Below are 13,915 nucleotides of genomic sequence, written 5' to 3'. Positions count from 1 at the left end.
AGGGTAGGTAGCGTCTGGCTTGTGTCAAGGAAGAGAGCAATAAACATAAAAGGTCCTAAGTTCCTTTTTCCCACGAGAGGGATGATACGAGGTAAATGATGGGGGGCTGACCAAATGGGGTTAAAGGGGGGGGTTGAACCGGGAACTCTTTATAAGGTTTTAGTTTGTAGAACAATATTAAGTCCTGTCTTGTATTCCTACAACCAAGCATGTCATAGTAAAGATTCCTTTTGGACTAGATTTGGCTCCAAGAGTTTTGTCTTCCTAAGACGTGGTTTGGGGTGGGTCCTGGCAGTTCATAATAAATAATAAACCTTTATTGTCAAACTACAACATGTGTACATTGAGATTAGCTGAGCCTCCCCCCCCCGTGCTCTCTCCCCCCAACACACAGTGACAACAAACCCTCCATCCCACCACACCATGTGAACCAACTACACCACACACCGGCCTCCCAAGTCAATTCTGCATAAGATTATGTCCCATTTAAAAGCCTAACAGCCCACGGATAAAAGTTATTTTTCAGCCTGTTGGTACGGCTGGCTATAGTCCTGTATCTCCTACCCGATGGTAGGAGAGTAAAGAGATACCGTCCAGGGTGTGAGTCATCCCTGAGAATCTTCCTCTTCCAAGGCAACGAGCCCTGGCGATGTCATCCAGTGGTGTCAGGGAACAGCCCACAATGTCTTGTGCTGTGCTCACTACCCTCTGTAAGACTTTCCTATCCGCGGCTGTAAGACCAGCATACCAAACCACAATACCATACGAGAGGACGCTCTCTATAGTAGACCGGTAAAAGAGGGTCATTAGCTGTTGTTCTACCCTGTTCTTCCACAAGACCCTAAGAAAGTGAAGCCTCTGTTGGGCCTTTCTAGCCACCTGAGTTGTGTTAACTTTCCAGGTCAGATCTTCACAGAGGTAGACTCCCAGAAATTTAAAGGAGGAAACTCTCTCTACACAGTTCTCTCCGATGTGAAGTGGGGCAGGTTCCTCCTTTTTTCTCCGGAAGTCTAACACCATCTCTTTCGTCTTGCCGATGTTTAGGTGCAAGTTGTTGTTACATAATCCTACAAAAAAGCCACGGATTGGTACAAATCAACTTTTATGATCAGAATGGCAAGGAATAGTTTTCTAAAACAACAATGTAATGAAGGAAAAAAGAACAAAGCGTACATCGTGAACACATTTAAAGATTTGTTCCTGTATATTTTATCTGTATTATGCAGATCATGCAAAAGTTGCTGAAATCGGTAAGAGGTGAAGCTCGAATAGGACAGGAAGGATCAGGCAGAAGAGAATTCTTCTATATGTGTGTGCAGTTAGACCAGGATGTATCATTGAAGGAGCTGAGAAACTCATCCTTCAAAATATGGCAGGTGTCCTTTTTCAAAAACCATCAGTTTCAGAGTTTTTTTACAGTATGTATGGTACATAGGCAGAAAAGGGATCTGTCACGATGCACGATAAATCAGGGATATTGACTTAGTCACAGTGAGACCCGATGTAATGTTAGATTACAGGCTCCAAATATCAATTAGAATTAGAATAATAGAGTTGGAAGGGACCTTGTAGGTCATCTAGTCCAACACCCCCACACACTCAAGCAGGAGACCCTACACCATTTCTGACACATGGCAGTCCAGTCTCTTCTTGAAAGCCTCCAGTAATGAAGCTCCCACAACATCTAAAGGCAAACTGTTTCACTGGTTGATTGTCAGAAAATTTCTCCTTGTCTCTAGGTTGAATGGCTCCTTGATCAGCTTCCATCCGTTATTCCTTGTCTGGCCTTCAGGTGCTGTGGAAAATAGGTTGACCCCCCCTGCTCTCTGTGACAGCCCCTCAAATATTGGAACACTGCTATCATGTCACTCCTGGTCCTTCTCTTCACTAGACTGTAAGGTAAAGGTAAAGGTTCCCCCGCACATGCATGCTAGTTGTTTCCAACTCTAGGGGCCGGTGCTCATCTCTGTTTCAAAGCCGAAGAGCCAGCGCTTGTCCGAGGACATCTCCGTGGTCATGTGGCCTACATGACTAGATGCCAAAGGTGCACGGAACAGTGTTACCTTCCCAAGGTAGTGGTCCCTATTTTTCTACTTGCATTTTTACGTGCTTTCGAATTGCTAGGTTGGCAGAAGCTGGGACGAGTAACAGGCGCTCACTCTGTTACGCGGCACTCGGGATTTGACCCGCCAAACTGCCAACCTTCTGATCGACAAGCTCAGTGTCTTAACCCACTGAGCCACCGCGTCACTAGACTAGCCATGCCCAGTTCCCAGTTCTTCATATGTTTTAGCCGCCAGCCCCCTAATCATCTTTGTTGCTTTTCTCTACATTTTTTCTAGAGTCTAGCATTGGGGAAAAATCTTGGAGGACACCTGGCCGGACATCCTGCTTAGTCCAAGATGTGAGAACAGATTCCTCTCCAGCCTCTATCTGAAGATTCCCATATCTTGGAAAAGATTGTTACAATGGTGGACAGTTCTTTCTCAAATCTGGTTCCTGCCCACTGAATTCTGGACCTTCCTGCCTTTCGGGATGCACATAACAAATCTACCTGCTCTTCTAGTCTGACAACCTAGAAGAAGAGTGCTTTTGTATCTCCCCTTAGCTGTCCCAAAGGCACTTTCTTTCAAGAGGCAGCTGGACTTTCTTTGTTCTTCCTTGAAGATGTTTTGTTTCTCAGCCAAGAAGCTTCTTCAGTTCTGAGTTAAAGACGCTTCTTGGATGAGAAGCAAAACATCTTTGAGGAAGGGCGGGATATAAATGGGATAAAAAAAAACAACAACAATGACAGTCCAGTTGCCTCTTGAAAAAAAACACCTTTGGGACAACCATGACCTGGATGACTGAGAATCTCCATAGACATCACCCTGACCATTTTCTTTTGCAAGCTAAATATATCCAGTTCCTTTTCAGGGGGGTCAAACTCAATTTCATTGAGGGCCGCATCAGCATTGCGGTTGCCCTCAGGGGGCCAAGTGGGTATGGCCAGGGTGGGCGTGGCCTACTGGGTGGGCGTGGCTAGAGTGCGTATGGCCTACTGGGTGGGCGTGGCCAGCTCTACATCATTCACATCAAGGGTGCCTATGGGGGCCTGGGCAGGAGTGGGACAGATCTGGGGGTCTCTGGCAGAAGGAGGGTCTCTGGGCCAGGGCCAAGGCAGTGGGGGCCGTTCCCTCATTGTTTCCAGGATGGCTTCACGCGCAGCATGAAACCACTTCGCGGGCCAGATCCAACCCCCGGGCCTTGTGTTTGACATGTCTGCTTTAAGTGTTGCTAGCAGGGGTGAGTTGCTAGAAGTCCTTCTCTGAACCATATGTGAAGATGTTGAATTAATTTTTCACAGCATGCTACTGCTTCTCTAATTATAAATACAAAAATATAAGAGCCATACAGGATGTGTTTATGAAGTATGCAAAAAGGGCCCCTGTCATGTTACAAGTTCACAATTGGGTGCCCTGATATATATACCTGGTCCATGGTATAAATTGGACCACTTGGAAAAGCGCTGGTGCATCATAATAACAAAGGCATTAAGAAAAAAATAAGTGACTGAGCCTACCTATGTTTATAAAGCTAGTTGTTGACTTACAACAGTTCATTTAGTGAATGTTCGAAGTTACAACGGCACTGAAAAAGTGACTCATGACCGTTTTCACAATTACAGCATCCCCATGATCACGTGATCAAATTGTGGATACTTGGCACGGTTTCATATTTATGACGGTTGCAGTGTCCTGTGGTCATGGGATCCCCTTTTGAGAGCTTCAACAAGCAAAGTCAATGGGGAAGCCAGATTCACTTAGCAACTGTGTTACTAACTTAACAACTGCAGTGATCCGCTTAACAACTGGGGTAAGCAAAGGTGGGGCAAAATTCACCTAACAGTGGTCTCACTTAACAACAGAATTTTTTTGGGCTCAATTGTGGTCAGATATTGAGGACTAAATTTTTTAAGAATGTACTTGAAGTGAGCTTTGCCCCATTTTGCAACCTTTCTTGCTACAGTTGTTAAGTGAACCACTTCAGCTGGTAAGTTAGTAACATGGTTGTTAAGAGAATCTGGCTTACCCCTTGATTTTGCATGTAAGAAGGTCACAAAAGGGGATCACATGACCTTGGGACACTGTGACCATCATAAAAACATGCCGGTTGTTAAGCATCCAAATTTTGATGACGTGAATGTGGGGATGCCGCAATGGTTATAGGTGTGAAAAAAGGTTGTAAGTCGCTTTTTTCAGTGTGTTGTAACTTTTAACAGTCACTGAATGAATGGTTATAAGTCGAGGGCTACCTTGTAAATAAGGAGAGCTCTATATTAGGATTCTCTGTTCCCACAACATCCTTAATCCCATCAGTCAGATCTCTTAAATAGTGATTTTGGCAACATGTTATTACATCAACAAGTTCAAAGGTTTCGGAATTACAGATAGTCCTCGTCTCACAACAGTTCGTTTAGTGACTGTTCAAAGTTACAACACCACTGAAAAAATTGACTTACAACCATTTTTCATACTTATGACCATTGCCGCATCCCCATGGTCATATGATCAAAATTCAGACACTTGGCAACTGACTAACAATTGTCTCCCTTAAAAATAGAAATTTTAGGCACAATTGTGGTCATAAATTGAGGACTCCAAGTACATTATGTAGGAATCATCTGTTCCACAACTTTTTCCCAGTTGTTGCATAGAAGAAAACTCTTAGGGACACCATAACAGATTCCTTCCAATTCTGAATAATGCCTCAATTTATCAGGATGAGTCCTACCCATGTAGTACCTAGGCATGAAATTTGTGCGACCGTGAAGTTTCCCAACTGATATTAGTGTCATTGAAATAGGAGGTTGGCAGATGCAAAGGGACGTAGTCATGGCAGCTGGCCCCGGTCAGAGTGGGGGCACACATCAACACGTAATAGAACTTAACGTGTCCGTAACGGAGGTAGCATTTTTGCCACTTGCTAAGACCTGACCTCAACCTCCCGTGACACCTATGCAAGAGGTCATCGTGCCAGACATCGCTGTCCCAAACCTCCATCACAAACTTGTCGTTGCCTTCCAACGTGATAGCCCCAAAGTCCAGATTTTCCGACCACTGAGGGTTGTTGTTCCCACCGATGACCCTAGTGCGCCTTTCCTGGTTTTGAAAAAAAAATTTGACGTAGGCATCGGTGGAAGAAAAATGGTCACCCCAAAGATCGGATCCACTGTACACATGGAACTTGAGGTATGCCCTGCCCCGCTCGGTGCCACAACATTTGTCGTTGATGACACCGTTCGGTATACACATGCAGGTGCACCTTCGGACCAAACTGCTGAAGTCGTTCTCCGGACAGCTTTGGTAACAATCTCTCCTTAGGGCTCTCCTTTTGATGTAGCTCACAGTGGCTTGCTTCAAAAAATTCCTCCTGGGATCCGTCTTGTTCAACAAGGTGTGTAGAGGCAAAAGGGAATACGACACCAGCCCAGGTGTACTTTTGGTGCTCTCCATCCACTCGTTGAGTTGGTGCAGGTCTCTGCTGTCTGAGAAGAGCATCTGTTTGTGACCTCCTATCACCTCGGTGTGCTGGGTCATATAAAGGTCGTAGAAACTGGGTTTAGATTTCCCAAACCAGAGCCTGTCACATTCGGAATGGAAGGAAGCAGCTCCCCAAAGGCCTTTACGTTTCAGGGATGTCTCCAAATCCAAACAGGCCTTGACTTTCTCCGCCGTGAACCCCATTAAGGTCATGGCACAAGTTTTCAAGGCCAGCAAATAGCGGGCTCGCCCACCCAGATACACCCGGTTGATATAATGGGTGCCGTAGATGTTGATGAAATGCTGGTATTCCTCGGGATCGTGATAGGGGGGCAACCTGCCGATGGCCCAAGCAAAATGGAAGGACAGCAGAGGATTCTGCTGAAGTCTCAGACTGCAAAGGAAAAGAAGGAAAAATGCAGAATATTGTCAGCAAGGTTCTGTGTCCAAGGCACATACCCAAAGCTTATTTTCTGCCGTGGTGTTCAGCACGAGAAAAGAAGGTGGTGCAATAATCATGCTGAAGGTCAGATGGTCTCTGATGGACATTTTACGGGTAGGAGTTCACTGCTCAGTTTGATGTGGTGTTGGGAAAACATACTTTCTGTTCCCCCTTTCCTTTCCTGGTTAATCTTGAAAAGATTCTCTGAAAAAGGCGGGGCCCTTTTTTATTTTATTTTTCATCATGACACCAAATAATACTTTACTGAGAGTGTAAAGTCAATACCCAGTACAAGCAAACCTCAATGTACATTTGTTTAGTGACCAACTTTACAACAGCACTAAAAAAAAGTGACTGTGGCCAGTTCTCACACTTACGACTGTTGAAGCATTCCTGCGGTCATGTGATCAAAATACATGCAACTGGCATTTATTTAATGACAGTTGCACTGTCCTGGAGGGGTCACGTGATCACCATTTGTAAACTTCCTAGTTTGTCTGATTAGCCAAGTCAATAGGAGAAGTCAGATTTGCTTAATGACTGCATGAGTCACTTACAATTAATAGAATAGAATAGAATAGAATAGAATAGAATAGAATAGAATAGGATAGGATAGGATAGGATAGGATAGGATAGGATAGGATAGGATAGGATAGGATAGGATAGGATAGGAGTAGAATAGGAATAGAATAGGAATAGAATAGAATAGAATAGAATAGAATAGAATAGAATAGAATAGAATAGAATAGAATAGAATAGAATAGAATAGGAGTAGAATAGAATAGAATAGAATAGAATAGAATAGAATAGAATAGAATAGAATAGAATAGAATAGAATAGGAATAGAATAGGAATAGAATAGAATAGAATAGAATAGGATAGGATAGGATAGGATAGGATAGGATAGGATAGGATAGGATAGGATAGGATAGGATAGGATAGGATAGGATAGGAGTAGAATAGGAATAGAATAGGAATAGAATAGAATAGAATAGAATAGAATAGAATAGAATAGAATAGAATAGAATAGAATAGAATAGGAGTAGAATAGAATAGAATAGAATAGAATAGAATAGAATAGAATAGAATAGAATAGAATAGAATAGAATAGAATAGAATAGGAGTAGAATAGAATAGAATAGAATAGAATAGAATAGAATAGAATAGAATAGAATAGAATAGAATAGGAATAGAATAGGAATAGAATAGAATAGAATAGAATAGAATAGAATAGAATAGAATAGAATAGAATAGAATAGGAGTAGAATAGAATAGAATAGAATAGAATAGAATAGAATAGAATAGAATAGGAATAGAATAGAATAGAATAGAATGGAATAGAATAGAATAGAATAGAATAGAATAGGAATAGGAATAGAATAGAATGGAATGGAATGGAATGGAATGGAATGGAATGGAATAGAATAGAATAGAATAGAATAGAATAGAATAGAATAGAATAGAATAGAATAGAATAGAATAGAATAGAATAGAATAGAATGAATAGAATAGAATAGCAGTGATTCACTTAACAACTGTGGCTAAAAAAGCCATAAAATGGGGCAAAACTCCCTTAACACCTGTCTTGCTTAATAATGAAAATTTTGGGATCCCTTGTCGTAAATCAAGCAATACCTGTAACCTGGTTGTCTCTGCCTTTCTGGAGTACCAGATCTGCAATTTATTTTAAAGGTAACCCACAATAAATCTCAGTTGTCCACCTACAATAAATATCCGGTTGTTAGATTGTCTGCAATTATGAAGCTTCTCTACCGAGGTAGAATCGTGTCTGTAAAATGTCTACTGTAAACCAGGTTCTTGGTTATGGCTTTGACCTTTGCCCTATCCTGGAATCACGTGATCCCCTTTTACGACCTCCTGACGAGCAAAGTCAAGGGGGGAAGCCAGATTCACTTAACAACCTCGCTAACTAACTTAAGAACTGCAGTCATCCAGGTAACAGCTGTGGCAAGCAAAGGCGTAAAATTGGGCAAACCTCCCTTAACAAATGTCTCACTTAGCAACATAACATTCGGGCTCAGTTATGGTCGTAAGTCAAGGACTACTACCCGTACTGAGCTCCTCCTTGTTCTCTCCAGGAGGTATCTGGACTGACTACGGTTTTGATGAGCTTTTTTTTAAATTGGTTTTTAAATTGCCACATAATTATTGTATTTATTGTTTAATTCTTTTTTAAATTTTCTATTTTATGTTTTTAATTTTTATTGTGGTGCGCCGCCCTGAGTCTTTAGGGAGAAGGGCGGCATATAAATTTAATAAAGTAAATAAATAAATAAATAAATAAATAAATAAATAAATAAATAAATAAATAAATAAATGGCAGCGCTCCAGGTCTTCACTAGCCAAGCAAGCAAGGCATAACGGCAGGGTTTGGCTGGCATTGTGGTACCCGCTCAGTGTGTGTTGCTATACCTTGGCAGTGAGCCCAGTATTAGAAATGCTTGTTTTCTTTTTAACTGTCTCCTTATCTCTATCTTTTTTTTTGAGAGAGAGAGAACTAAGGACAAACAATGTGTCCCAGTTGCCTTTGTGTGGGAGTTCTGCAACTCAGTTGACAAAATGGAATTTAACCCTGTCCATGACTGAGCCTGTCATGAGATAAGGTTTACCCTGCCGCCCCCGCCCCCCCCTTGAGATATAGTTGCCTGGATTAATTATCTATTCTTCCCCCACTCCAAATTGAGCAGTGAAATTGCGTTGGAGGAACCAGGACGAGGAACCTTATTCCCAAGTTAGGTTGTAGCTGCTCAGCAAACGGTAGTATTTTTGGTGAGGAGAGCCCTTGAAATTCTGAGGATTCCAGAAAGATCTTCAAAAAACCCTTCTGGAAAAGAGCAGTTATCCGACTCTTAGCCACAAACCCTCATTTCTGACTACATTCAGCTGCAGCCTACCATCCAGCCTGCTACAGGTAATCCTCGACTTACAATCATTCATTCAGCGACCTTCGAAGTTACAACGGCGCTGGAAAAAAAAAGTGATTTAAGACCATTTTTCATATGACTGTTACAGCATCCTCAGGGTCACGTGATCGAAATTCGGATGCTTGGCAAAAGACTTATTTTATGACAATTGCAGGGTCCCGGGGATACGTGATTACCTTTTGCGCCCTTCTGACAAGCAAAATCAGTGGGGCAGCCAGATTCACTTAACAAGCGTTTGACTAATTTAACTGCAGTGATTCGCATAACAACGGTGGCAACAAAGCTCGTAAAATGGGACAGAATTCACTTAGCAACAATTTTTTTTGGTTTGATTGTGGTCGTAAGTTGAGGACTATCTGTATTTGCATCCAAACAGCAATGTGGGTTGTGCACAGGCAGCCCTAACTCAGATGCGACTGAAAAATAAGAGTTGTGTGTCTCCAACATTTTGATTGTGTCAATTACACAGGCTCCCTTAATTAGCACCTATAATAGATTCATACTGAGGTCAAATAAAACGGGGGTGAAACTCACCTTGGGTTATCTCACATGTTAACTGGCATGAGCGCATACATAACACAGCCCTTCCACCCACTTCCCCAAAACTAGTTTTGTATGGAAATACTGCAACACAGTGCCTCCAACTTTGAGTTGTTCCTAGAGGACGCTATAGCTGGCAATACCAAAAGCGTCTGGGGGATTATGGAGAGACAACAGCTATCTGAATAAAGATTGCTTGTCAGGATGACAAAGACTCATTCATTCCCCCTAAAACAAGAATGAATGGATTTGGATGCCAGTGTTTTCTGAGATAATTGCAGTCATGCCATCAATACCCATCAAGCATCTTGTCCCCAGAGCTGATACTGGTACCTGGACAATAGTTACCACAAGCTTCTGAGACATATCATGAGCTAAGCAACCTTTTGTTATAGCCCATTGGATGTTCCACAATAAAGGAGATATTTGTAGCTCAAGGTTGAAATGGGGGGGGGGGTCCTTGGTAGTCTCTGAGCTTGGTTGTTTTCTCGCAGACGTTTCATTACCCAACTAGGAAACACGATCAGTTGTAGTGAGGAGTGGGGTTTGCTGTCAGTATAAACTAAGAGCAAGCCCTACTCCTTACTAGCACCGATGATCGTCCGAAATATGCTTTTTCAAGAGGCAACAGGACCTTCTGGTTTTCCTTGAAGATGTTTTGCTTCTCATTCTTGGATGAGAAGGGAAATGTCCTCAAGGAAGCCAAGAAAGTCAGTTGCCTCTTGAAAAAGCACCTTTGGGATAATCATGACCTGGATGACTGAGAATCTCCATAGACATTTAGCACTGATGACATTACCTAGTTTGGGTAATGAAACATCTGCAAGAAAACAACCAAGCTCAGAGAGCAGCAAGGACCCCTCACGTTCCACAAAAAATATGGTCAACTCCAGCTCTGGAGGATGGAGCTGAAATCCCTTCTTCATCATCCAAGAGAGGTTCAACATTTAATAGCTTTGGGATGGGATTTGGACAGATGGATTCAAATTAGAGTTTCCAAAGTGGTCATGATTAACCCCCAAGGATCAATGGGACTCTTCAACGACTCTATTGTTATTATTAATTATAGTAGTTCTATTAGTTAAAGTAGTATTTATTAAATTATTGACATACAATAAATGTTTGGAGGTCCATGAACAATCTGATATTTCATCACGAGGCTGATGAGCTGAAGAAATTGGGGACCCCCGATCTAAATCATCTTTCAGTGACAGTAGGACTAAGATTGTTCATTTCTGGACTTATGTCTTCTGTCTGTTGTATTATTTTCTCCAGCAAGTTGGCTACTGCAGCTCCCCCCCTCCCCACCCCCAGTTTATGCTTTCAAGTGCTTTGATGCTTACCTGTAATGTTCGCATTCGATCTCATTCCTCAGAAAGCTGTATCTGTCCTCGCGGGTTTTTTGGTGTGCAAAAATGGCCATGTTGGAGTGAGAGCCAGCAAAAGCCACCTGGGCTTTGGAGAACCCCAAGTCCTCCTTCATGAAATCCTCAGCCAACTCCATTTTCCAGTCATTTTTCACTTCTTTGGCTACTGCATTGGCCACATCTATGTCTAACTCATCCACAAAGGTGCTTGCTTGTCGTTGGCAGATTTCCTTCTCCCGCCAGTCCACTCCAACGAGGGGGAGTCTCTGCAGCTTCTCACCCATCTTATGATTCCGACACAGGGTACAGGTCCCGTTGGGCCCCCGCCACTTGCTGATATCCACCACATAAGCTCCTTTCTTCTCCAGAGTGGTGATATCAACTCCTTCCCCAATGAAGTTATAGCCTGGTACGAAGTTGGCCTGATTCTTGCAGACAGGACTGGGATATGTGTCGCATTCACTGTTGTGGAAGGGGAGAGAGGAATGGACAAAAGCAAGGAAGACCATGAAGAAGAGATGAAGCCGGGACATGGTTCCTCAGAGAGCGTTCCTTATTCTTAGACAGTTGGTTTCTGAATCATCCTGAGGAGAAAAAAGAGCAACAGATATTGTTTCAGGCGGGGCTTGGGAGGTGTGGCAAAAAAAAAAATTGAATCAGAACAACACCTTTCCTACACTGAAACAGGGTGATCCAGCTTGCAGGCACAAGAAAAAGAAGGTTAGGCGGTGATATTTGATATTAAATTTGGGAGGTCTATTGGGGAGCCTCCGATTTTTAAGGGACCAGAAATGGTCCAGAAGCTTCAGATGGTGCACATTTTGGATAAAGCTGATCAGTAATTTATTTATTTTATTTATTTGGATTTATATACCGCCCCTCTCCCAAGGGACTCGGGGGGGGGGGGGTAATGACCCACCAAGTAAATTCCATGGCTGAGGATGCGCATGAATGCAGTTGGATGTTATGCATGAAACAGCTATTTGAGTTAGAATAGAATAGAGGTGGAAGGCACCTTGGAGGTCTTTTAGTTCATCCCTCTGCTCAGGCAGGAAACTATATTTGAGACAAGTATGTTGCAGAATCAAGAGACTCAGACCCCGGAATCAAAAGAAGTTTGTTATTACCATATTTTAGTTTATGTTTGTATTATTATACCCTGTATTCAGCTCTGGGAAGTCGGGGAGAGGGGAGGGTGAGGAGGGAGTTTTTTGTATTTAAAAATGTATTGTCAAACTTTTCAATAAAAAAAGACGAAGTTTGTTTTATTTTGCGCAAAAAGGTTCAGAGCAAAAAGCAATATCAATGTCTGAACACGTTTTCAGGGAAAAGCAAGTACATATATAGTCTTCAAAAGTAGCAAAACACGGAAATGTAACTTATGAGCATTGATTGGTTACTTGAATTACTGCCCCCCCCAACTCCCCCTTGTTGCTATGCTGAATTTAGCTAAATATCTTGCAACCCTTTTACTGATCGAGGTCACAGGTTGCTAGCGCTTAAGTTTCCGGCACCATGTTTGTGGTTAGCTACAATCGAGACATATATGGTTAGATGTATGAAAGCTCTATGCTTGACTGAATAGGTGTGAGACAGATGAACTCGTGGTTTTCCATTTCCTTGTTCTTTTCTAACTAATACATGCGTTTTCTTTATGCCTCACTTTTACGTCCTGCCTTCACTTTATGTCCTGCCTCAAGTAGCTGTCCAGTTTCTTCTTAAAAACCTCCAGTGATAAAGCTCCCACAACTTCTGGAGGCAAGCTGTTCCAGTGGTTAATTAAGTGTTAGGAGATCTTTCCTTAATTCCAGGTTGCTTCTCTCCTTGATTAGTTTCCATCCATTGCTTCTTGTCTTGTCCTTTGTGCTTTGGAAAATAAATTGATCTCCTTTTCTTTGTCGCAGCCCCTCAAATACTGGAATATTGCTATCATGTCACCCCTAGTTCTTCTTTTCTCTAGAATAGCCAAACCCATATCCTGCAACCCTTCTTCATATGTTTTAGTCTCCAGGCCTTTATTAAGAAGAGGGAGTCAAGCTATTCTCCAAAGCACCTGAAAGCAGGACAAGAAGCAAGGGATGGAAACTAGTCAAGGAGAGAAGCAACCTAGAACTAAGGAGAAACTTCCTGACAGTTAGAACAATTAACCAGTGGAACAACCTGCCTCCAGAGGTGGTGAATGCTCCAACACTGGAAGTTTTTAAGAAGACACTGGACAGCCATTTGTCTGAAATGGTATAGGGTTTCCTGCCTGAGCAGGGGGTTGGACTAGATGACCTCCAAGGTCCCTTCCAACAACTTCTTCTTCTTCTTCTTCTTCTTCTTCTTCTTCTTCTTCTTCTTCTTCTTCTTCTTCTTCTTCTTCTTCTTCTTCTTATTATTATTATTATTATTATTATTATTATTATTATTATTATTATTATCTTAGTTGCTCTTCTCTGTGCTTTTTCCAAAGTCTCAACATCTTTTTTGTAACGTGGTGACCAAAACTGGATGCAGTATTACAGCTAAGGCAGTCACCACTAGATGCTTTGTTCCAGAAGCCCCATACAGGCGTTGGAATGGGAAGGTAAACATCACCACCCCCAACGCTACCATCATCATCAATCATCATCAATCAACCATTCCTCTCTGGAGATAGCCACTTGCCTTTTTCCGAACATGTTTTCTTTTTTCTAGCTTGGTAATAGCTAGAAATCCATCATTGCTGGTTTTGCTCTGTGGTGCAGCTGCAACGAAGGGAAAAGTTTCACTTCTCCTTGCATTCTGAAAAAGTCAGAAAGACAATCTTCCCTTCCCTTCTTTCTTGCACCTTTAAGCTGCAATTGTCTTTTGATGTCTCCTATCATCACAGCCACCCTCTTGCTGTCTGCTTGAACCTTACTGTGAAATCAAGCTTGGATATATTTAGAAACTTACCTCCTCCTTTAAACAGGCAGGTCTATTCCTGATGACGGTTTCTGAGAAAAGTCCCTCTTTTTCTTGCTCTGTTTGCTCTTTGCTTCTTCCCTGTTCTAGCAAGTGTGGCTAGAATTCTAGGGGAAATGTTAAGAGGAAGAGAGAGAGGGGGGGGAAATATAAGGAAAAAATAGCTTTTCA

General features: G+C 42.3%; 1 protein-coding gene across 1 annotated transcript; it reads right to left on the bottom strand.

Annotated features, from left to right (window-relative positions):
- Window positions 1–3,247: 3,247 nt before the first annotated feature.
- LOC310649338 (perforin-1-like) lies at window positions 3,248–13,915 on the bottom strand. The gene is made up of 3 exons (XM_083377701.1): window positions 13,736–13,915; window positions 10,793–11,400; window positions 3,248–5,916 (listed from the first exon to the last, which is right to left on the bottom strand). The coding sequence occupies exons 2-3, from the start codon at window positions 11,347–11,349 to the stop codon at window positions 4,785–4,787; spliced, it is 1,689 nt and encodes a 562-aa protein (XP_083233827.1). The 5' UTR covers window positions 11,350–11,400; window positions 13,736–13,915; the 3' UTR covers window positions 3,248–4,784.

The sequence above is a fragment of the Vipera ursinii genome (assembly GCF_947247035.1).
Source record: "Vipera ursinii genome assembly, chromosome: Z".
In the NCBI taxonomy this organism is placed as follows: Eukaryota; Metazoa; Chordata; class Lepidosauria; order Squamata; family Viperidae; genus Vipera; species Vipera ursinii.
The sequence above is the reverse complement of the archived record's forward strand: the minus strand, read 5'-3'. Positions and strand labels throughout refer to the sequence as shown.

What these genes read in the sequence shown, in the direction of transcription:
- LOC310649338 (XM_083377701.1), bottom strand. Translation starts at nt 11,349, where the DNA reads ATGTCCCGGCTTCATCTCTTCTTCATGGTCTTCCTTGCTTTTGTCCAT. An exon ending in ATCGAATGCGAACATTACAG is followed by an intron (nt 5,917 to 10,792) that starts GTAAGCATCAAA and finishes TTTCCTTTGCAG; the next exon opens with TCTGAGACTTCAGCAGAATC.